The sequence below is a fragment of the Bubalus bubalis genome, chromosome 3 (genome assembly GCF_019923935.1).
Source record: "Bubalus bubalis isolate 160015118507 breed Murrah chromosome 3, NDDB_SH_1, whole genome shotgun sequence".
Lineage (NCBI taxonomy): Eukaryota > Metazoa > Chordata > Mammalia > Artiodactyla > Bovidae > Bubalus > Bubalus bubalis.
This window is the reverse complement of record NC_059159.1, coordinates 50517493-50541297: the sequence shown is the minus strand read 5'-3', so window position 1 is coordinate 50541297 and position 23805 is coordinate 50517493. Positions and strand designations below refer to the sequence as shown.

At 38.2% G+C, this 23805-nt stretch overlaps 1 protein-coding gene and 1 non-coding gene across 2 annotated transcripts in view; one reads left to right on the top strand and one right to left on the bottom strand.

The window, feature by feature from the left end:
- The window catches only part of USP32 (ubiquitin specific peptidase 32), a 206848-nt gene that overhangs the window by 96911 nt on the left and 86132 nt on the right, over window positions 1-23805 (top strand). The window contains exons 3-5 of the mRNA XM_006065464.4: window positions 12822-12927; window positions 16364-16482; window positions 20485-20644. Of these exons, the coding sequence (XP_006065526.2) occupies window positions 12822-12927; window positions 16364-16482; window positions 20485-20644 (385 nt within the window). The remainder of the gene's footprint in view (window positions 1-12821; window positions 12928-16363; window positions 16483-20484; window positions 20645-23805) is intronic.
- LOC112584072 lies at window positions 6366-6472 on the bottom strand. Its single transcript, XR_003108427.1, has one exon. It is a non-coding gene; the product is annotated as a U6 spliceosomal RNA (small nuclear RNA).

Here is a 23805-nt window from a genome sequence, read left to right as displayed (position 1 = left end):
CAGGTTGGCACTTCTTTAGACCTATTTTTTCCAAAAAAGATGTAGAATTTTTAATCACTCTTTTATATTTGAGTTTCAATGAGATTTGCGTGACCCTAACTAATTATTCAGTCCACAATTTATTATCTAAAATATGTTGTTATTGATATGAGACCTTGTCATAAAGTTTCCTAAATAAAGTCAGCATGTTCATCTTAATTATTATTAGTTAATTTAATCACTGTACCATTTTAATTTTCTGGAACATGATCTTTGTCATAACGTGGACTGTAATTAACTTTTTGTAACTTCTAGGCTAGCTTTATAGCTGGGCATATGAAGAAATTGGTCTACTTCTTATGTGATCTCTTAAAGGGAAAGGTATATTTTTTAAAATTATACTTTACAGCTTTTTTTCTTCTCTCTTTCTTTTTCTTTTTGTCTGCACTCAGTCTTCATTGTATGTCCTCTGGAGGGAACGACAGAGGATGATGGTTGGATGGCGTCACCAACTCGATGGACATGAGTTTGAGCAAGCTTAAAAAGTGAAGCAGTTTTTTTTGGTCACACAGTGCTGCTTGCTGGATCTTAGTTCCCCACCACAGATCAAACCCGGGCCCCCTCCAGTGGAATCTTGGAGTCCTAACCACTGGACCTTAAGGGAATTCTCATAAAAATTCACTTTTATAGAGATTTGAATTGAATCCTTTTTCAAAATAAGTGTAGAAAAATATGAGAATTGATATATTCAGTTATTATTAGAAGATTGTTTCATTCACTTGAAAATAGTTGCTTCTTATATTATTGGTAAAACAAAGAATATGTCAAGTTGACCTTTTGCCAGTGCTATAGACTGTTTATTTTTCCAAATTAAACATTCATCTCATCATTGCAGGAGAATCTGAAGCATAAGATTAATTCAAGTCTAAAATTGATTTTTCTAAGATTTCTGTATAAGATTCAAAATCATTTGAAGTAAAAACAAGTGGTATCTGTATAAATTTGATCTAAAAGGACCTACTTAAGGAGAAAAAAAATGATCCATTATCATTATCTTTGAAAATGTGTTTTTCTAATATCATTTATATAAAGAGGAATGCTGCTGCTGCTAAGTCACTTCAGTGGTGTCCAACTCTGTGTGACCCCATAGACGGCAACCCACCAGGCTCCCCTGTCCCAGGGATTCTTCAGGCAAGAACACTGGAGTGGGTTGCCGTTTGCTTCTCCAATAAAGAGGAATATTCAGCACTCACTAGTGCTGAATAGCAGTAACTAGTCACAAAGAATCCCTGCCTCTTGTATAACTTACATTTTTCTCAGGAGAGACAGATCATAAGCAAAACATACAAAGTGAAAAATTGCCAGTCTTTTAAAACTTTGTGTAATTTCAGCTTTCCTTTAAGACAGTATAAACAGAAGGATATATGTCATTAGTTCTTTTGAGCCTAAGCAGCCAGAGAATCACTTAAGTTTCCTGAAATAATGGGTTATAAGTAATACAAGGCTTCCCCGATGGCTCAGGTGGTAAAAAATCCACCTGCAGTGTAGGAGATGCAGGAGATGTGGGTTTGAGCCTTGGGTTGGGAAGATCCTCTGAAGGTAATGCAACTGACTCCAACATTCTTACCTGGAAAATCCTATGGATAGAAGAGCCTGGTGGGCTACAGTCCATAGGGTTCAAAGGAGTCCAACATAACTGAGCATACAAGAAGATAGAAATCTTAGACTACAGCTATGTCTGGTTTCAACACTGAAATGAGTTCACATTCAGAAGAAGGGAATGGACTTTAGGAACTTCAAAATTGTCTAGGATCTTATGTATTTTAATTATTAGTATGTCCCATGAATCTACTCCTAATTTCTTATAGCTGTAGTGTTTTAATGGAAAGTAGGTTGGCACAATGGGACTCTAGCTGCCAACAAACCTGGATAGTGGGGTGAAATGTCTATTTTCTTAAGTGCACTCAATAATTCAAAAAATATTTGTTGTCTGTAATGTATGAAGCACTAAAAGATTTATTGCAATCTTTAAGATCTAGCAGAAGCATAAAGAAATAAAGCAGACTGAAGCATTTTGTTTTTTGAATATGCAACTGCGTTTTGTTTTTGTTTTTGTTTTTTTTTAATAGCTGCTTTGGGTCTTCGTTGCTGTACAGGCTTTTCTCTGGTTGCCTGAGAGCAGATGCTACTCTTTGTTGCGGTGCTTGGTTTTCTCATTGCCCTGGCTTCTCCTGTTGCAGAGCACGGGCGTGCAGGCCTCAGTAATTTTGACACATGGGCTCACTGGCAGTGGCTCTTGGACTCCAGAGCACCGTCTCAGTGGTTGTGGCACTGGGTTTAGTTGCCCTGTGGCATGTGAGATCTTCCTGGCATGCATTCATGGTTAGTCACTCATTCATGTCCATCCATGTTGTAGCAGATTGCAAAATTTCATTCTATTTTATGGCTGAGTAGCATTCCATTGTATATATGTAGGTATATACACACACCCCACATCTTTATCCATTCATCTGTTAATGCATACTTAGGTTGCTTCCATATCTTGGCTATTGTAAATAATGCTATGAACATTATTAGGATACGTGTATCTTTTTGAATTAGTGGCTTTGCTTGGCAATGTCAAATCTTTGGCACTTAACATATCAGAAAGAGCTCTGTAAATCAGTACTGGAGTAATGGAGGGCATGCTCGGTTACTCATGCAATTAGGTACTTGGCTCAAAAGTGGTGTCATTTCTCTATATAACCTTTTAGCCAGAAGTTGATATATAGCCCTGTTCATCTGCAGGGAGCATGGGGGAAATGTCTCCATGCCTTATGTCCCCAAGGAAAGGGAAACTGTGTTTGTGAGAGCATCAGAATTCTCTTTTACAAATATCTAGGTCCAGTATTCTCATGCTTTATGTTCTCAGAGCATAAAAAAGAAAGTTTTTATTTATTTGGCTGTGCCAGATTTTAGTTGCGGCACACGGGCTCTTCCATCTTCGTTGCAGCATTTGTTTTCTTTTAATTGCAGCATGCGGGATCTTTATTTGTGGCATGCGAACCCTTAGTTGTGGCATATGGGATCTAGTTCCCTAACCAGGGATCGACTCGGGCCGCCTGCATTGGGAGCACCCGAGTCTTAGCCACTGGCTGCTGCTGCTGCTAAGTCGCTTCAGCCGTGTCTGACTCTGTGCAGCCCTGTAGACGGCAGCCCACCAGGCTCCCCCGTCCCTGGGATTCTCCAGGCAAGAACACTGGAGTGGGTTACCATTTCCTTCTCCAGTGCATGAGAGTGAAAAGTGAAAGTGAAGTCGCTCAGTCGTGTCCGACTCTTCACGACCCCATGGACTGTAGCCCACCAGGCTCCTCTGTCCATGGGATTTTCCAGGTAAGAGTACTGGAGTGGGGTGCCATTGCCTTCTCCACTTAGCCACTGGACCACCAGGGAAATCCCTAGATTTCCTTTGGAAGTTATCATTTAGAATTATCTTCTTGTTATCCTATTTCTCTGTTACCTTAGTTCAATAATGTCCTCTAGAAAGGAACATTGAAACATTGTTAATATGAAACATTTAATCTGTATCAAATGCAGTGATTAACTTAGTTGGAGATGAAATGGAAAAAAGATTGTATATATGTGGGACTATTAGTATACATTCTTCTGGGTTTTACTTTCCTAGATCTGTCCACTGAAAAGTTTTTTTTTTTTTTTTGAAAAGTTTGAGAGACAGTCAATAATACCCAAGCAGCAAGCACCCTTAGTATCGTGATTGTGATCTCTAAATAGAACTTCCCACTTTAAAGAACCAGGCTGCTTGGGAAAATATCTGATTCTAGGTTTGGGTCAGGAAATTTATAAAGTGAGCTTAGAATATCTTGTTGTACCAGAAAGGAAGGAAAGTGTCAGACAGTACTTAGAGTCATAAAAAATGGCTTCAGGAGCCAATTTGAAGAACAGTCTGCCTCTACAAAGGGATAGGGAAATTGATCATGGCTAAACTAAGGTGTGAGTGTAAGGAGATTGAAACATATCAAATATATTTTAAAAACTACCCCTTTTAAGGGGATTGAGGGAGAATGGAGATGTGTATATGTGTGGCTGAGTTCCTTTGCTGTTCATCTGAAATTGTCACAACATTGTTAATCAGCTATACCCCAACAAAATAAAAAGTGCAAAAGAAAAAAAATATACCCCTTTTGGATACAGGTTTCGAAGACCACTCCCAGATTCATGATTCACAGGAAGGGCTCCTACGACTGAGCATAGTCATACTCAACTATTCTGATTCAGTATCACAAAAGGATAGAAAGCAAAATTAGCAAAGAGAAAAGGAATATGGGACAAAATCTGGAGGAGACCAGGTGTAAGCTTCACCCATTCCTCTTCCGGAGGGGATATACTTAGTTTCTCTAGCAGTAAGTTGTGACAACAGGTGTGAAATGTTATCATCAGGGACGCTCTTTAGAGAGACACGCATTGCTTAGGGCTTTTATTGAAGCTGGTCACCTGGACACCTTCTAACTTATCACAGGCCAAAATTCCAAACTTCCAAAAGAAAGCAGATGTTGAGCATAAACCACATTGTTTTCATAAACAGTTTAAGCAGTTAACCGCATTTAACATTTAGGGAACAGTTAGATTCAGGAAGTCTCCCCAAAATCCAAGTTCACAGATACCAGTCAAGGACCAAACTTGAAAGCGGATTTAAGGATAACAGTCTCAAGTAGTCTATATTTTCTTTTTTCTGCACAGATACCTCTGAAAGATGCTGGGAAACCAACTCATATTTTAAAAACTGGTTAATGAAGGAAAAGAAGTGCATCTCAGGGTAACCAAAAAGAGAGATAAGCAGTCATTATGTGCCTCCTGATGAAAATGCAATAGCACCAACTGGGAGATGGTTCTTGCCAAAAAATATAATTTAAACGTGATCAGTTTTCTGGGTCTAACTACCTATTTACAGGAAATACAGAGGACAGACAATAAAGGTCTGTCCCAAGACCTGTTCCCAAGGTCTACATTGTCAAAATGTAGACCTTGGGAAACTCCCTAGGACAAATGTCTTTGTTTCTTCAGCAAATAAATTGTGTTGAAAAAGAGAGGGAGAGAGAAAGAAAACCTACAGATCCAGAGAGTTAAGAGACTAGCAATCAATTATATATTTTAGATCTTAAGTTGAAAAAAAAAAATGAGATAGTTGGAGAAATTTGAATACTAACTAGATATTTGATGCTACTGAGGAATTTTTGTAGTATTTGTCTCAGTCCATTTTTAGGCTGCTATAACGATACCATGTTCTGGGTAGCTTATAAACAGAATTTTATTTCCCATATAGTTCTGGAGGCTGAGAATTTCAGGATTATGGTGCCTGCAGATTTGGTATCTGGTGAGGGCCCACTTCCTGGTCATAGATGGCCATCTTTTTGCTGTGTCCTCCTGTGGCTAAAGAGGTAAAGGAGCTTTCCTAGGTCTCCCATTTATAAGAGTACTGACCCCCTGAGTACCGCAGCTACTGAGCCCACATGCTACAACTACCGAAGCTCGTGCATACCAGAGCCCATGCTCTGCTACAGGAGAGGCCGCCGCAACGAGAAGCCGTGCACTGCAACTGGAGAGTAGCCTCTGTTTGCTGAAACAAGAGAAAGCCTGCTCATCAACGAAGACCCGGGGCAACCAAAAATAAACAAATTTTCAAAAAAAGACCACCTGTCCCATTTATAAGTGCTTCGCCCTCATTACCTCATCACCTCCTGAAAGTCCCATTACTGGGTTTCAACATAGGAATTTGGGAAGAGAGGGATTTTTTTTAGTTTTGATAATGATATTATGTGTTATATTTTAAAAATATCTTGTGGAGAGAGACAATATTTTCATATCAAATTAAGAATAAACTATAATAAGTTTTTAAATTTTATTTAGCTACTTATTTAAAAAAATTTTTTTGTAATGGAAATATAGTTGATTTACAATGTTGTGTTAATTTTTGGTATATAGCTCAGTGATTCTATACACACACACTATTTTATATTCTTTTATAGGACATTGAATATAGTTCCCTGTGCTCTACAGTAAGACTTTGTTGTTTATCCATTCTATGTATATAATAGCTTGCATCTGCTAATTCAGAACTGCCAATCCATCCCTTCTCCCTTCCCACCATTGACAACCGCAAGTCTGTTTCCTGTTTCTGTGAGTCTGTTTGTTTCATAAATAAGTCCATTTGTGTCGTATTTTTTATTTTTTAAAATCTGTTCTTTGGCCACACTGTGCAGCTTGTGGGATCTTAGTTCCTCAACCAAGGACTGAACTTGGGTCCTCAGCATTCAAAGCACAGAGTCCTAATCACTGGGCTGTCAGGGAATTTCTTGTGTCATATTTTAAATTCCACTTATAAGTGATACCATAGTATGAAACCCATCATGAATTTGCATGTCATCCTTGCTAAGGGGCCATTCTAATCTCCTCTATATCATTCCAGTTTTAGTATGTGTGCTGCTGAAGTGAGCACTGCAGGTTGTTTTTGTTTTTATTCAAGCACACAGTTAAGAATTTGTTGTTGTTTAGACATTTCTAGAAAAATCAATTTTTCATTAACAAATTTAGATCAGCTAAATTTGATGTAAGAAGACTAGATTTGATAGTTCAGAAACTTTTGATATGAACAAAAACCAGCTGACAATCAAATATCTATTAAAAATTTTAATGGAAAAGTTTGATTCTCTTGAAAATTATATAAAATGAATGAAAATTTGAAGATATTAATTTGGTTCTTTTGACTGAATCAAAATCGTTTAAAAAATGTAATAGTGTCTACTCAGGAAAAGTTGTATTCAAGGGCAAAACCATGAGCTCATCAATGCTGAATTAATTCTTACTGATAAACAGAATGGAGTCAGGCTGCAGTCTGCCTTCTGCCCTAAGAGTAGCCTTTCTCACACAGGGGCTGCTCTTCCACCTGAGTTCTAGAATGAGAAGACATGTGACACCAAGCCTCAGAGGACTGAAACTAAGGCTCAGGTAGTTAAGTGATTTGCCCAAGATTACATAGCTGGTAAATTAGTAAAGCCTGGTTTCAGCTCAGGAATCCCTGACCCCAAAAGCAGTGCTCTGAAACAATATGCATCCCTTAGAAACAATATGCATCCCTTACTGCTGTCCCCTAGGAACAGTGGCGTATCCTTGTACTTCATGTCCAAAAGATGCTAAAAGGAGAAGGATGAGGATCGTAGAACGTCAGTTGAAACGTGACACAGTCTTTCCTTTACACTGGACACCTACGTACGTCTGCCTTTTAACCTTCTAACTATATGGAGAGGGTTAGGTTCTTTGTATATTATAAGTCTTTCTCTTTTAAAATGCAGACTAATTCCCCAGTCTTCTCAACTAATCATATTATTTACCGGATGATATCACTGTCTGAAAAGAGGCTAGTGAGATCATTACCGTAAGCATCAATTTTACACATTAGTGTAACAGTATGCCAAAGTCTCAATCCAGATGTTAATGGCTACGAAATGTTTAAGAAAATATGTTTTTTATTCTTCTTCATTTCTAATAGCTACAGAAAATTATTAGAGGGATTTTAAAATAAAGTTTTTATAACAGATTATAGTAATAAGTTAACACTCACGTGCCTTTTAAAAAGTAGCAACAAAATATCCTTGTTTATCCTGTACAGCCTCTTTCAGTGGATCCTAAGAACAGTGTAATGAGCATGGCACTTAACATTTCATTAATGTTAAAGTATTGTCAGTTATAAGGTGACTGTTGATATAAAAATAACTTCTGCAGAGTGAAAGAAAGATAATTACACATTTAATGTTAGATGCATAATGATTTCTGGAACATTAATAAAAGGTGGAAAATACATTCATCTTAAATCAGGGGATGTGGTAATTTTCTTGGGCCTGCTTTCATCATCTGTTAGATGAACTTTTGAACTTTGTGGTTTTAGAAAGTTATTGCTGTTCTTATATTTTGGGCATGAGGGACCACTATATTCATTCCAGCATTCCAACCAGATGTATTCAAAACAAAATCTACAATTTACAGATACTTGCAAAACTGAAAAATCATATCTTACTCAGACTTTCTTGGTTAAGTTTACTTTTATGACTTTGCTCTCTTTGTATAAAAGCCAGTGAAGTGACCACATTATCAAGTTAAAGTGGAAAGAAAGGGATGCCAAAAAGTGGAAAGAAAGGGATGCCAAAAACATAGTGTCTGTAGATTGGGTTTGTGAATACTTTGAAATTTCTTTTGTTTAGTCTTCAGTATATTTGATCAAAATGGTATACATCTTGCTGGTGATGTTTTTCATTTTATATGCTAAAGAATGTGTATAATTGTGCTGTGGAACAGTGAAAGGGTTAAGAGTTCAGTGTTAGGAACCTTGGTTTCAATCTTGATCCTGCTGCTTCATTGGTGTATGACTTGGGAAAGGTTATTTCAGTCTACTTGGGCTCTAGTTTTTCTCAGCCATAAAATAGGGACACCAGTAATATCTTCCCCATGGAATTATCTTGAGGTTTAATACTGGTGAAGCAAAGCACTTGGATTAATACTAGACTTCCCTGGTGGCTCAAGTGGTAAGGAATCTGCCTACAGTGGGGGAGACCGGGTTCGATCCCTGGGTCAGGAAGATCCCTTGGAGAAAGGAACGGCAACCCACTCCAGTATTATTGCCTGGAGAATCCCATGGACAGGAGAGCCTTGCGGGCTACAGTCCATGGGGTCACAGAGAGTCAGACACGACTGAGCAACTAACACAATAATATATAATTTAAAATTATTAGCTATTGTTTTTATAAATTTATTAATGGAGTTGATGTTGGGTTAAACACTATGTGCTGTGATTAATTTCTCACTGGCATTGTGAAGACTGAGCTACAACATGGAATAACATTTTAGAATACAGTAGTAAACTTCCAATTCCTCTGTCCCATGTTCTGTTGTCAAGTGTTTTACATATGCTATAAACACATTAGGATTTTACTGTTATTCCTTCCCTAGTAGCTCAGCTGATAAGGAATCCACCTGTGATGCAGGAGACTCAGATTCGATTCCTGGGTCAGGAAGATCCGCTGGAGAAGGGATAGGCTACCCACCAGAGTATTCTTGGGCTTCCCTGGTGGCCCAGATGGTAAAGAATCCGTCTGCAATGAGGGAGACCTGGGTTCGATCCCTGGGTTGGAAAGATGCCCTGGAGAAGGGAACAGCTACCCACTCCAGTGTTCTGGCCTGGAGAATTCCATAGACTTTATAGTCCATGGGGTGGCAAAGTGTCGGATACGACTGAGCAACTTTCACTTTCTTTATTCCATTAGCCAGCCAATTATCTTTTAGACCAGTGAAAAATAAGGAAATTTCATATTTGATTTATTCTATTTCCTACTCTTTTTTTTCTTTGTGTTGATAGAGTTATTTTGTTTGATATCTTATTTCCTTCAGCCTGAAGTGCTTTCTTTTACCCTTTTATGTAGTATACGTTTGCTTCTCTGTTTTTATTTTCCTGAAAAACTCTACTTTTTCTTTTTAAAAGGTATTTTCATTGGGAATAGGATTCTCAGGTTGTTTTTTTTTTTTTTTTTTCTTTTCTTTAATTGCTTTAAAATTGTCATTCCACTGTTGTCTGGTTTATGTAGTTTTTGATGAGAAATGTTTTTCTCAATGTAATGCATTTTTTTTCCTCTGGCTGCCTTAAAGGTTTTCTTTTTACCTTTTGCTTTGAATAGTTTGGATACGATTTGTCTAGCTGGTTTTGGGGAGTTAAAAGTGATTGTCCTACCTGTTCTCTGAACAACTTATATCTGTGGTTTTGTGTCGATTAGTTTTGGAAAATTCTCAACCTTTTATCTTTTCAGCTATTCTGTTCCATTCTCTTTTACTTCTCAGATTTCAGTTGCATGTGTGTTAAATCATTTTGTATTTTCTCACAGCCTTTGGATTTCCTGTTTTGTCCCCTCCCATCCCCACATATTTTCCCCTCTGTGTTTCGTTTGGATAATCTCTAACTTGAGCCTATTGAGTTTGCTGTTGAGCCATTCCAGAGCTTTATAAAACTCTATTTCTATGTTTTTCCTTTGTCAGTCTGTGAGGTTTTGGGTTTTTCTCTGCTTCCTTGTGTGACTTATAATTTGTGGTGGGAAGATAGATGCTTTATATAGGACAGTAGAGACTGAGCTAAACAGTGTTTGTGCCTGGCTGAGTCTTAGCACAAGTAGTTGAGTCAGTCTAGACTTGAGTTGAGCTGGGTTTTTAGTGTGTTGTTATGACTACCCGCAGTGGACACTACAGGCTTCAAATTCCACACTAAGGTTACCTCTTTTAGATTAGAGGCCCGTTTGCCAGGGGAGATTTGTAATGTCTGCTCTACCTTTAACTTTTGATCTTATTTTCTCCTTGGTACTGTACCTCGGAGAAGCTCTCTCCACATTCTTCCCTCTCCTTCAGTGGTAGACTGCTGTAATTGATTGCTCAGCACTTGCTAACACAGTGGTGGAGGTGGCGAGGGGCACCAGGTGGGGGACTTTCTGTTGTCCTATTGCTGTCTCAGTTTTAGGCGGTCCTTACGTCTCTGCAACTTGGAGGGTGAGACTTTCTCACTGATTCTGCCTCTTGCCAAATGGTAGGGGACCTTTAAAGGTCTGTGGCTATGATGTTTTCCTGACCCTCCCTTAGAGATAGAGGATACCTTCTTCTTGGGCTTCCCTGGTGACTCAGACAGTAAACAATTTGCCTGCAATGCTGGAGATCCAGGTTTGATCCCTGGGGTGTGAAACTCCCCTGGAGAAGGAAATGGAAACCCACTCCGGTATTCTGGCCTGGGAAATCTCATGGACCGAGGAGCCTGGTGGGCTACAGTTCATGGGGTCACAAAAGAGTTGGACACGAATTATGCAGGGGCCTGCATGACCCCTGGTTATGCAGGGGCCAACTTGAAATAGTTACTCTACAAAGTAGATGTGTTATATTCTTTTTATGTTTTGTGTATTCTGATTTGGAAACATGTCCCTGTGCTAGTTTCTGCTGAGCATGCTATCAGTGGCACTGTAGGCACACAGTTTCTAGCATCAGCTGTCATAGTGTTATTAAATATATTTATAAATATCATTTAATGAATATGTATTTTCATATGTTGACTCTTTAATTTGAATTATCTTTAATCATGTATTTTAATGACAAATTCTTCTTGGCAGATACTAGGTCATGTTTTTTTCTTTTTTAAACCACATAGCACTTCTAACCCCAAATGTGTGGAGTTTTTTCCCCACATCAATCAGTTCTCTAACTCTCTGGGCACCAGCTGGGTATCCTATAAATCAATTCATTTCTGATACTAACTACCCAGAGTTAGTGCAGACATCCAGGTCTGCCCCCCGCTTCAGAAGATGCCAGTTTCAGGTCCCCAACTTCTTCTACTTCTCACCAATCAGATGTAAGTCAGGGGTTCCCATGTATCCCTCCTGGGATTCAGTAATTTGCTAGAAAGGGCCCGCAGAACTCAGGAAAGCATTTTATTTACTGTTACCAGTTTACTATAAAGGATACAACTCACAAACAGCCAGATGGAAAGAGATGCATGGGATGGCGGATAGCGTGGGGGCGGGGGAACAGTTCGGAAGGAGATGGTGCACAGTACTTCCATGTCCTGGTGTTCCACCCTTCTTGTACCATGATATGTTCACCAACATACCCATAGTTTAGGGCTGCTTCTGGAAGTTCCATTACATAGGCGTGTTGGTGGTTAGCTCCATTTTCAGCCCTTTGCTCCTTCCCTGACTCTGGAAAGTGGGGCTGAAAGTTCTAACCCTCTAATCACGTCATTAGTTCCTCTGACTGCCAGCTCCCATTCTAAAGTTTTGTAAGCTAACCCTAACCTGCCAAGGGTTACCCTATTAGCATAAATTCAGGTGTGGCTTAAAGAGGCTTATTATCAGTAACAAAAGATGCTCCTTTCATCTGTGGTGGTGGGGGTAGTGGTTTAGTTGCTAAGTCAAGTCCAGCTGTTGTGACCCCATGCCAGGCTCCTCTGTCCATGGGATTCTCCAGGCAAGAATACTGGTGTGGGTTGCCATTTCCTTCTCCACCTTTCATCTGTATCACTCTGGGAATTCCAAAGATTTTAGAATCTCTTGCGTTGTTTTTTTTTGGAACCTGGCAGAAGACCAAAATACATTTGTTATATGACAGTATCACACTAGGCTCTCAACACAGAACTGTTGAGTGAATGAATTTATGTGACTGCTGTTACTGTCACTTTCTTATGAATAGCTTTTCTTCTTTATTTCTGATTGTTATAATATTCAATTTTAAGAGTATAAAAATGTCTTTTTTTTCTTTTTTTTTACTTAAAAGTTGAATATATTTAATGTACAGCATTGTATAAATTTAAGGTGTACAGCATGTTAATTAGGTGCATTTATATATTGTAGTATAATCACCATCGTATTTTTGAACACCCACTTACAGAATGTTGATTTTTCAAATCAAAATGATATGTAGACATTTAACAGAAGTTTAAGGAGGTTCTCTGGTCAAAATTCTGATCACATGGGACTATTGAAGGGGAAGAGCTTATCTCTTTGGACTTTGATGAGGACTCCCAAGAGAAAGAAAATTCAGTGAGTCAGCCAGTGATACATATACTTTAGGATGGATACAGTATATTCTTGATTGAGTGTGATAACAAGGTATAAAGGAGGAAGAAGAGGGAGAAATTTAACATCATTGTGCTGAAGTTTACCAGGACCTTGTTTGGAGATGGAGATAAGATTTATTAAAGGTGAGGTTACCAGCCTCAAATTCCTCAACAACTGAAATGTCTAAGGTTGGCTTTACCATTTATTTTCTCCTAGGTGATTTACTGTTCTTTTGGTGGAACATCCAAAGGACTGCACTTCAATAACTTAATAGTTGGACTTGTCCTTCTTACAAGAGGCAGAGATGAAGAGAAAGCAAAATGTAAGTACTTTTATTATCTCAAAAAGTTAAAACACCACATTTATGTACAGAATTATCTACCTCAAAATTTTGATGACTGTCAAAGGATTTGAATTGATGTTTCTTCAAAGAAGATATACAAATAGCCAATAAGCACTTGAAAAAATGTTAAACATAAGTAGTTATTTGGGAAATGTAAATTAAAATTACAATGAGATACCACTTAAGTGTAAGATAGATAATGCAGCCACTTTGGAAAACTAACTGGCAGTTTCTCAAATTGTTAAACATTGAGTTTTCAATTTCATTCCTAGATATATACCCAAGGAAACTGAAACCATATATTCATTTAAAAAAAAGTTCATAACAGCACATTCGTAATGGTTACAAAATGGAAACAATCCTAATGCCCATCAACTGATGCATTTATCATAAAGTGTAATATAACCAGCAATAGAATATTGCTTGACAGTAAGAAGGAATAAAGTACTCTGAAAGAGCAGAAAAAACTTCCTTTCTAGGTTCTTTGGCTGATTTAATAATTAAGTTGATGTTAGACAGATTAAGAGGAGAAAACCAAACACTTTTCACACGTACGTATTTGTTGCAGTCGTTCGTCGTGGCTTTTCTCCCAAAGTGCAAGTGTCTTTTCCTTTTGTGACTGCAGTCACCGTCCACAGTGATTTTGGAGCCCAAGAAAATAAAGTCGTCCCTGTTTCCACTGTTTCCACATCTATTTACCATGAAGCTATGCAACCAGATGCTATGATCTTAGTTTTTTGAATGTTGAGTTTTAAAAATCAGCTTTTTCACTCTCCTTTGTCACTCTCATCAAGAGGCTCTTTAGTTCCTCTTCACTTTCTGTGCCGTTAGAGTGATATCATCTACATATCTGAGGTGGTTGATATTTTTCCTGGCAATCCTTAGTTCCAGCTTGTGATTCATCCAGCCTGGCATTTCGCATGATATACTCTGCATATAATTTAAATAAACAGGGTGACAACATACAGCCTTGACATACTCCTTTCCCAGTTTTGAACCAATCCATTGTTCCATGTCTGGTTCTAACTGTTGCTTCTTGATCTGCATACAGATTTCTCAGGAGACAGGTAAGGTGGTCTGGTATTCCCATCTCTTTTAAGAATTTTCCACAGTTTGTTTTGATGCACACAGACAGTCAAGGGCTTTGGCATAGTCAGTGAAGCAGAAGTAGATGTTTTTCTGGAATTCTCTTGCTTTTTCTATGATCCAGTGGATGTTGGCAATTTGAACTCTGGTTCCTCTGTCTTTTCTAAATCTGACTTGTACATCTCGGAGTTCTCAGTTCATATATTGTTGAAGCCTAGCTTGAAGGATTTTGAGCATTACCTTGCTATCAAGTGAAATGAGTGCAATTGTCCACGACAAACCTAGACAGTGTATTAAAAAGCAGAGACATCACTTTGCCAACAACAATCCTTATAGTCAAAGCTCTGGTTTTTCCAGTAGTCATGCACATATGTCATAGTTGGACCATAAAGAAGGCTGAGCGCCAAAGAATTGATGCTTTCGAACTGTGGTGCTGGAGAAGACTCTTGAGAGTCCCTTAGACTGCAAGGAGATCAAACCAGTCAATCCTAAAGGAAATCAGCCCTGATTGTTCATCGTAAGGACTGATGCTAAAGTTGCAGCTCCAATACTTTGTCTACCTGATGTGAAGAACCAACTCATTGGAAGAGATCCTGCAGCTGGGGAAGATTGAGGGCAAGAGGAGAAGGGGGCGGCAGATGAGATGGTTAGATAACATCACTGACTCAATGAACCTAAGTTTGAGCAAACTCCAGGAGATAGTAAAGGACAGGGAAGCCTGGCTTGCTACAGTCCATGGTGTCACAAAGAGTTGGACTCAACAATGAACAACAAATTTGTGTTGTTTTTTAGTTGCTGAGTTGTGATCCACATAGTCAAAGGCTTTAGTGTAGTCATTGAAGCAGAAGTACATATTTTTCTGGAATTCCCTTGCTTTCTCCATGATCCAGCAAATGTTGGCAATTTGATCTCTGATTGCTCTGCCTTTTCTAAACCTAGCGTGTACATCTGGAAATTCTTGGTTCACGTACTGCTGAAGCCCAACTTGAAGGATTTGAGCATTACCTTGCTAGAGTGTGATATGAGCACAATTGTACAGGAGAAGTCCAAAATTAAGATATTAGCAGAGTTTTGTTCCCTCTGAAATCTACAGGGAAGAATCCTTCCTTTTTCCTAACTTCTGGTGGTAGCCCTCAATGCTTGGTGTTCCTTGACTTGCCAGTTGCTTCCCTCCAATCTCTCACTATCTCATCTCATGGTTTCTTTCCAGTGTTTCTGTCTTTTGTTCTTATAATCAGTCATATTGAGTTAGGACCCAACCTAATAACCTCATCTTAATTTGATTTATCTGCAGAGACCCTTTTTCAAATAAAGTCACATTCATGAGTACTGGGGTTAAGACTTCCAACTTTTTTTTTGAGGGGGGAGATATAATTTAATCCATAACAGATGGTCAGAGCCTTCCAGCAAATATTCCCCCCCTAACAGAATCAGCCATGGCATGTGGGTGGGCAGGCAAGGAACCCAGTGGGCCTTCAGAGGAATAGAATGTCTCTTCTTTTATCACCTATGTTTCCAAATAAATTCAAATTCTCAGGTACTTGGAGATTAGGATTTCAGCATATCTTTTGGGCGGATGCAGTTCAACCCTTAACAGCAGTATTTCAAACATAATATGTACTTCTACCCAACTTTATTATTTCTTACCATTGTGTCATATTTGTCCCAGATCTTGTTGTTGTTTTTTTTTTCTTCAAAATTAAAGATCATGGCCAAGCCAAATAAATGGTATACTATACAGATTTTTCAGTTTGCTTTTTGTACTGAAGATTATTGATATTTACCATGTTGGAACATTAGTTCCTTTATTTTAATTGCTATATAGTGTTTCATTGTGTGTGTGTCTCAGGTTACCTATTTTTTTGTTGGTAGACATTTATCTTCCCCCCCCCTAAATTTCGCTATTACAAAGATTGCTTTGGCATATGTTGTACCTCATGCAGATATGTATGAGAGTTTTTTACAAGTGGAGGTGGAGTTGCCTAGGAGTTGAACTTCTAGCATAAATCTTCATCTTTACATTTTGGCAAGATACTCTCAAAGATGTTACAGTAATATATATTCATTAACAGTATTTAAGAGTTCCAGTTTATCCTAGTTTATTGCTAACACTTTGTATTGTCACACTTAAACAGTTTTTGCAAATTTTGTATGTGAAAAGATACCACATTGCTGTTGTAATTAGCATTGGGTTTTTTTTTTAAGGGATAAATTGTATATTTATAAAATGCTCGGTCACTCAATACTTGTTACCTTTCTCTTTCCTCCCTACATCCACCAGGGTACTTTTAATCTATGTTAAAATTAATTCATTATTTCTTTTTCCTAGACATTTTTAGTCTTTTTGCAAGTGAATCCGGGAGCTATGTTATACGGGAAGAAATGGAAAGAATGCTTCATGTGGTGGATGGTAAAGTCCCAGATACACTCAGGAAGTGTTTCTCAGAGGTACATTTAAAGATTTACATTGCATCCCTGTGGACAGAGTATTAAATCTTAGTTGTACGAGTTTAGCTGTGATGAATAGACGTTTATGTGCAGCATATTCTTGACATTTTTGTATTTAATGGTTGAAGTTTTTTAGCGATCTAGACTCAAAGGTCCATGACACTTACTGCTGCTGTGTTTGTGAATCTGAAAATTCCCAGTTCTGCTGTAAAGGCAACTATCTCTACTTATGGCGTAATGAAACATACTCCCTCACTCTCACACCAGCACGCACACACACTCACACGTGATCCTGCAGACACCTGAGCATTGATTAAGTTGTGGTGCTCTTCATTGCTTTTCGTCATGAGCACGTAGAAATAGCACTCATTGGCCTTGAGCTGTAGGTGACCTCTGTGATCCATCAATGCCTATTTTATCTTAAATGCATTTTATAATTTATTTTTTTAATTGGTTTGCATAGTGAAATATTTGGGTTTTAAAAATTGGTCATTTTCCTGTTTTCATAAATAATATATTTTCATTGTAAAAAAACTTTAACAACAGATAATGTGTATCTTTTAACAGAGAAAATTTTTCTTTAATTTCTTTTCAGAGGTCTGCTCACATGGGAAGTCCCAAGAGGTGGCAAAATAAAGCTCTTCTACAAGTTTTTGATCCTTTCCTGCAGCATTCAGTGCTGTGTAATTTCTTGTGGCCATTTGATCCACTTCCATTTCACAGATATTAGAGTCTTTCATTGCTATTGGTTTTATTCAGAGTTTTTATTCAGTTAGTTTAGTCACCTTCCTAACTATATAAGCACTGATTATTAATACTCCAGCCATGTGCATATATCTGGTTCTAATATCTATTTTAAATGGACTCTGGCTTTAGCTTTTCATCACTCTGGCTTTAAGTTTCCCCTGTGTTAATAACACCTGGAGATTTCCCTTTCTTGCTTTTCAGCTTGGCTAAGTAGTTTTTGGTAGTAGTTATGGTGTTACATTTTACTCAGCAGTTCTACATGTTTGGTGCTAAAAGGATTGTCTTCCTGCATTTTTGGTTGTCTTATTGACTGAAAGTTGCTGTGATAGTATTTCAGTACCTTAAGACAAACTAGATCATGTTTTTTGTTTTTCCTCTCTAAAATTTGCTGGCCAGATTTTATTAGAAAAAAAAAAGAGTTATCTAATCTTTGCAAGCCTGATAAATTGGATTTTTCACAGAAATATCAAGTGGTTTGCTTATTTTAGGGGAGAATGTATTTTTTTTCATTTTAATAAGGTTTATGCAGACATTCCTGTTTTATAGACGGGATTTAATTTGGTTAGCCACCCAGTTCTCTTAAAATTTAGACACAATAGCAGGTACACAAACTAAGATAATAATTAGTGCTGTACAGAAAAATTAAGTAGACTACAGGAGGTAGGTGGTGATAGGGAGGCGATATCTAGGTGTAGGTATTTTGTTATGGGATGGTTAGGAACAGCTTATAAGAGAAAGGGACATTAGAACAAAGAATTTTAAGGAAATGAGTATGGTAGTAAATGGCTAGGAAAGTCTTATATGAAGAATAAGGTCTTTGGAAGAGAGGAGATCAAAGAAATGAGAGGCCAAGGTTTGGGGATACTCATGTATATAGCTGTTTACATCATTAGGTACTTATGGTTGTGTAAAGTAAAAAAAGACTGTGAATGGGCTAATTTTACCTAATTCAACTATTTGATGTATTTACCTACATAATTTTTGAGTAAGGTATGTGATGTGATCCACACTCTTGCTTTTTGAGTTACTATGTTTCCAGTAACTTGAGATGAAGGAAATCCACATAGGAGTTACATTGATTTTTTTCTTATTGAATTTTTTTGGTTGTTGATTCTCATGGTGGGAATTCATACTTTATATTGCTCTTCAAAGATGTATCAATTTCAGAAGTTTGTTTGTTTTTAATTGCCATTTATAGTACTGGGAGTTTTTTTCTAGACTACTTTTGTGACAGTTTATAAAAGATATCCATTTTGCTTCCTTATTTAGAGCCATGACTCAAGAACATAGAAAATCATGTTTGACAGATGGGATTTTAGTACTGCCAGTTATATGGAGTGTTGCTAATGGGCAAGCAGATTAGAGAGGTCGCTTTGTATTTCACTAAGTTGCCAGGCAGTATATATAGTGTGTAATTCAGGCACAGAGACTTTGGAGCCTGGACTGCTTGGGTTCAGTTCTATCTCTGCCACTGTATAACCTTGAACATACAGCTTTCAGAGCTTCAGTTTTCTCGTGTGTAAAATGGGGATAACAGTATCTCCTATTATTGCTTGAGGATTAAATGAGTATAAAAATACTCAGAATTGTGCTTAGGGCATTGTAAATACACATTAAATATTAACTGTATGTGAAGTTGTTAGAAGCACCTATTATCACAGGCAGTTTTTTCTTAGTGGTACATGAAGGTGCATCTTATAATAACATCTTAGCTTCATAAAACCGTTAAAACCACCATGTTCACTGGATATAAGATGCTTTTGATTAATAAGATGTGCTTTTATGTATTACTATAAAGAACAAAAAAACTACCAGTTACAATTAAAGGGTATTATTGATTTTAAGACTTATCCCAATGTCAAAGATGTTAATGTGTAAAAATGTGCCTCAGCTTGTGGAATTTATACTGCAAACCCTCTTTGTAGACCAAATGTGGGTAGAGAAAGAAAATGGGTCTGATCCTCTAAACATGCAGCGATGTCCTCATGTCCCTGCAGCAAGTCTGAGTGCCATAGTCCTCCATTTAGAAAGCTAAGACTTCCAGTGTTGTCTTATTTATTTGTTTATTGGCTGCGCTGGGTATTCGTTGCTGTGTGTGGACTGAATTGCCTCCAGTGAGGGCTCTCCTTTGTTGTGCTGCATCAGTTTCTCGCTGTGGTGGAACACAGATTCTAGGCCCACGGGCTTCAGTAGTTGCAGCACGCAGGCTCAGTAGTTACGGCCCATGGGCTTAGTTGCTCCTCGGCAGGTGGGATCTTAGTTTGCTAACCAGGGATCCAACCTGTGTCCCTTGCATTGGCAGGTGTATTCTTAACTGCTGGACCACCAGGGAAGTCCCTCCAATGTTGTCTTGATTGCTTGAATTGTACTGTTAAATATTCTGAAACCATGAAGCTAAGCATATTACTGTACTTAATAGGATGCTACTAACAATATAGAAATTATTTCTACCGTAACTCTTTTAGGTTATAAGTTATTTGTATCACTTAATAGCTCCATCAGGATTATAACTACTAGGCTCCTGAGTGTCATTCTTCATTGTATTTCTATGTGGGTTGCTTCTGCCTTTTTCTCATAGAAATATCTGGCCCATACTCTGTCTTCCAGTCAAAGAGATTGACTTGCACAGCCATATGATGTTTTTTCTCAGCCTGGAAACTTTTTTTCTCCACAGATTTAGCAACTCAAGTACTTGGAAAGAAAGCAAAGAAATAGAAACCTCCTTGCTTCTTTTTTGTATTTTAGTTGACTTGTGAATGTACGTTTTCAGTGATGACTTTTGGAAGGGGACTCCTGGATAGTTTTTAATTTGCCAATGAAATTTAAAAGATTATTCATATTCCATACACATTGATTAAAATGTGCTGATTCTAACCAATGGAAGTGTTGAAGCAGGATAAAGCAAATGAAAAATGGCTTTTATTAAGCATTGAAAGAAATGCAGTTTACACTGATTGCAAGATGTACCTTAGCAACTAAAATGTGACTTAGTGGAAGTTCACTGCTTTAATGAATTGATAAAATAATTTGCAATTAGCATATAGGTTTTATGCAAATAGAAGTTCTGAAATAGTTATATTTGAAAAGTTTTTTTTCCAAATACATATATAGCCTATAATGATATTTAGATTATTCTTCCTTTATAGATAGTAGAAGGGAGTAAACGTCAATTAAATGCAAATTTTAAATTGTGTAAGTTCCAAGTAAGGTACCTTAAAGTTTAACTAAACCTGTGTTTTCTTGTTTTAATTTTAGGGTGAAAAGGTAAACTATGAAAAGTTTAGAAATTGGCTTCTTCTAAACAAAGATGCTTTTACCTTCTCTCGTTGGCTACTGTCTGGAGGTGTATATGTGACCCTCACTGATGATAGTGATACTCCCACTTTCTACCAAACTCTGGCTGGAGTCACACATTGTAAGTAATGGCATTTTATTGTGCTCTGTTCACTTTTTAACACAATTGCCTGGTAATAAGAGAATATGCCTATTATCAGTGTGGCTTTTTTTTTCTTCCAAAGTGTAATAACATGGAATGCTGGAGGCTTGAGTACATAACTGAAAAAGATAAACTTTTTTTTGTCTACTCACTGAATACTTTCGTACTCCAAATGTGTAAGTTTTTTCCCCCCACACCAAGCAATTCTCCAGTGCTCTATGGACACCAACTGCGTGTCCTACACTTTAGTTCAGTTCTGACACTGTCTGCTGGGATTAGTGCAGACCCACCCCACAGGTTTAGGTCTCAGTCCCAAAAGACTGCCCCTCTGCCCTCCCCGCTTCAGATGCCAAGTCCAGATTGTGACCTGTGCTTCCGACTGACCACCTATAAATGAGACTTCCCATGACCCTCTCCTTGGGTTTGGTAATTTACTAGAACTTCAGGAAACATTTACCTTAACTGATTTATTATATAATAAAAACTGTATTAAAGGAGACAGATGAACAGCTGGGTGAACAGATATGTAGGACAGAATCTGGAAGGGTCCCAAACCCAGGAGCTTCTGTCCACATGGAGCTGTGTTGCCCCCTTCTTGGCATGTAGATGTGTCTAGGTGCTCTCCAGACCCTGTGCTTTGGGATTTTTGTGCAGGCTTTGTTACATAAGCATTATCAGTTATTAACTGTATTTCTAAATCTTTTCTTCTTTCCAGAGAATGGGGGGTTGGGGGATGGGGTTGAAAGTTCCAAGTTTCTTGTATGGCTTGGTCTTTCTAGTGACCAGCCCCTTTGCAGGAACCTACCGAGAGTTACTTCAGGCATCAGAACAAAAGATTCCTGTCACCCAGAAAATTCTGAGGGATTTAGGAGCTCTGCATCAGACATTCCTGTCACTCAGGAAATTAAAGAAATGTCCTCAAAGAGAAAATATTAGCAAGAACTGGGATCGATATCACTTATTTCACAGCAGCCCTCTACTAATTGTTCTTAACCAAACTATGTTAGTTCCTAGGGCTGCTGTAACAAATTAACACAATCCATAAACTGAAAAAACAGAAATCTACTCTCTTACAGTTCTGGAAGCTGAAACCAAAGTGTTAATAGAGCCATGTTCCCTCTGAAGATCCCAGGGAAGCATCTTTCCTTGCCACTCCCAGCTTCTCGTGAACCTGGGCTTTGCTTGACTTGTGGCAGCATAATTCTAGTTTCTGCCTCTGTTTTCATATAGCCTTCTGTGTGTGTGTGTGTGTGTGTGTGTGTGTGTGTGTGTGTGTGTCCTCTCCCCTTCTTTTAAAGACACCACTCATTGGATTTAGGGCCCAGTCTAAGTTTAGGATGATTTTAACTCTAGAGCCCTAATTCATTACACCTGCAAAGACCCTATTTCTAAGTGATGTCACATTCTGTGATTCCAGGTGATAATGAACTTTTGAGGGATGCTGTTTAGTCCACCACAGCACAGGCCTAAATGTTAACTTCTTCTGTTCTTTTCTGTGGTTACAGAATGGACGTACTCTGGGCTTTTGCTTATGCTGCTTCTTAAGACCAGAAGGAATGCCTTTCCCTTTTATTCTCCCTGCAAACGCTAGTCATCCTTGAAGATTTAAGTCACATGCTGCTTGCTTTCCATGAAATGTTTTCTTGCCTTCCTGTGAGAAATCATCTCTCCTTCCTCTGAACTCTCATAACACTTTATTTTGTACTCTTCTTGGATGAACTTACCACTTTCATCTTTGTATTATAATTATTTATAATATTTTATTTATTTGTACATGTCATTTTTCTTAAATCATAGAGAGTCTGTATTATTCTTTTATTCACTCTCAGTGTCAAGCCTTAAATAAGTATTTGTTGACCGAGTAGAGGACCTTGGGTATCAAGCACTGTTTGTATTTATTTTTTCTTGTAATTTATGAGTTGGCTACTAATTATTCACCAGCTGCTTTCCCTCTCATTTTTATTCCATTGTTACCAAAAATTCTGACACATAAATCCTGGCATGAATAGGCAATTAATTTGATGCTCCTACTTTTTCAGCACTACCATCTTTATTTTGAGAGGAAAGCCTTTTTTAAAAAATCGTTTTGCATAAAAAATTAGGAAATCTTTTTATACTTTAAGCTCTATCATTATCAGTCATATGGATGTTCTGCTGAACTCTTGCTTTCATTTGTAATTGTATGGTAAATTATTTTTCTATTATTGGCTAAGGGTGTGATTACTTTCCTTGAGTGACTCACGTTATAGAAAAAATTGTTCTGGCACTTAATAAAATGGTAAACAAGACTTTGAAAAAAGTATTTATTTTTGGTTGCTCTGCATCTTTGTTGCTGTGATCAGGCTTTCTCTGGTTGCAGCATGTGGGCTCTAGGGCTCTCAGGCTCCAGCAGTTGTAGCACACGGTCTTAGTTGCTCAGCATGTGGAATCTTCCCGAACCAGGGATGGAACCCGGGTCCCCTGGATTGGCAGGCGAATTCTTATCCACTGTACCACCAGGGAAGTCCCATAAACAAAACTTTACTTCACGACTTTTGCGGTAGCATATTGCAGTAGTGGAGAGAGATTGGTCTTACCTCCAGATATTATAAGGAAAGCAACTTACAGCCAAGGAGCAAGGTGAGGTGATCAGTGGAAGGAAAATTACTAAGAGAAATCATCAAGGATAGGGGAATTCTTACTAAAAGCCGGCCAAAGACTTATTCATTAAATATGGGGTATGAGGAACTTGATCAGGTATCAAAGGTAGGGGATGATACAGCAGGATTCTTTGCTAAGATTCAGCTGGGCAGGCCAAAGACAGAATAAGGGACCAACTTCTGAGCCTAGTAGAAAAGAGGGCTCAAAGGAGTGGGACTAAATTTTAGTCAAGGTGAGAGTCTCTGTCGGCTGCTTCAAATTGAATTAGTTCTGACACACTTTGCAAATGCAAACGCTGCTTCAGTTCAGTTCAGTTCAGTTCAGTCGCTCAGTCGTGTCCGACTCTTTGCGACTCCATGAATCGCAGCACACCAAGCCTCCCTGTCCATCACCAACTCCCAGAGTTTACCCAAACTCATGTCCATCGAGTCGGTGATGCCATCCAGCCATCTCATCCTTTGTGTCCCCTTCTCCTCCTGCCCCCAGTCCCTCCGAAAAAC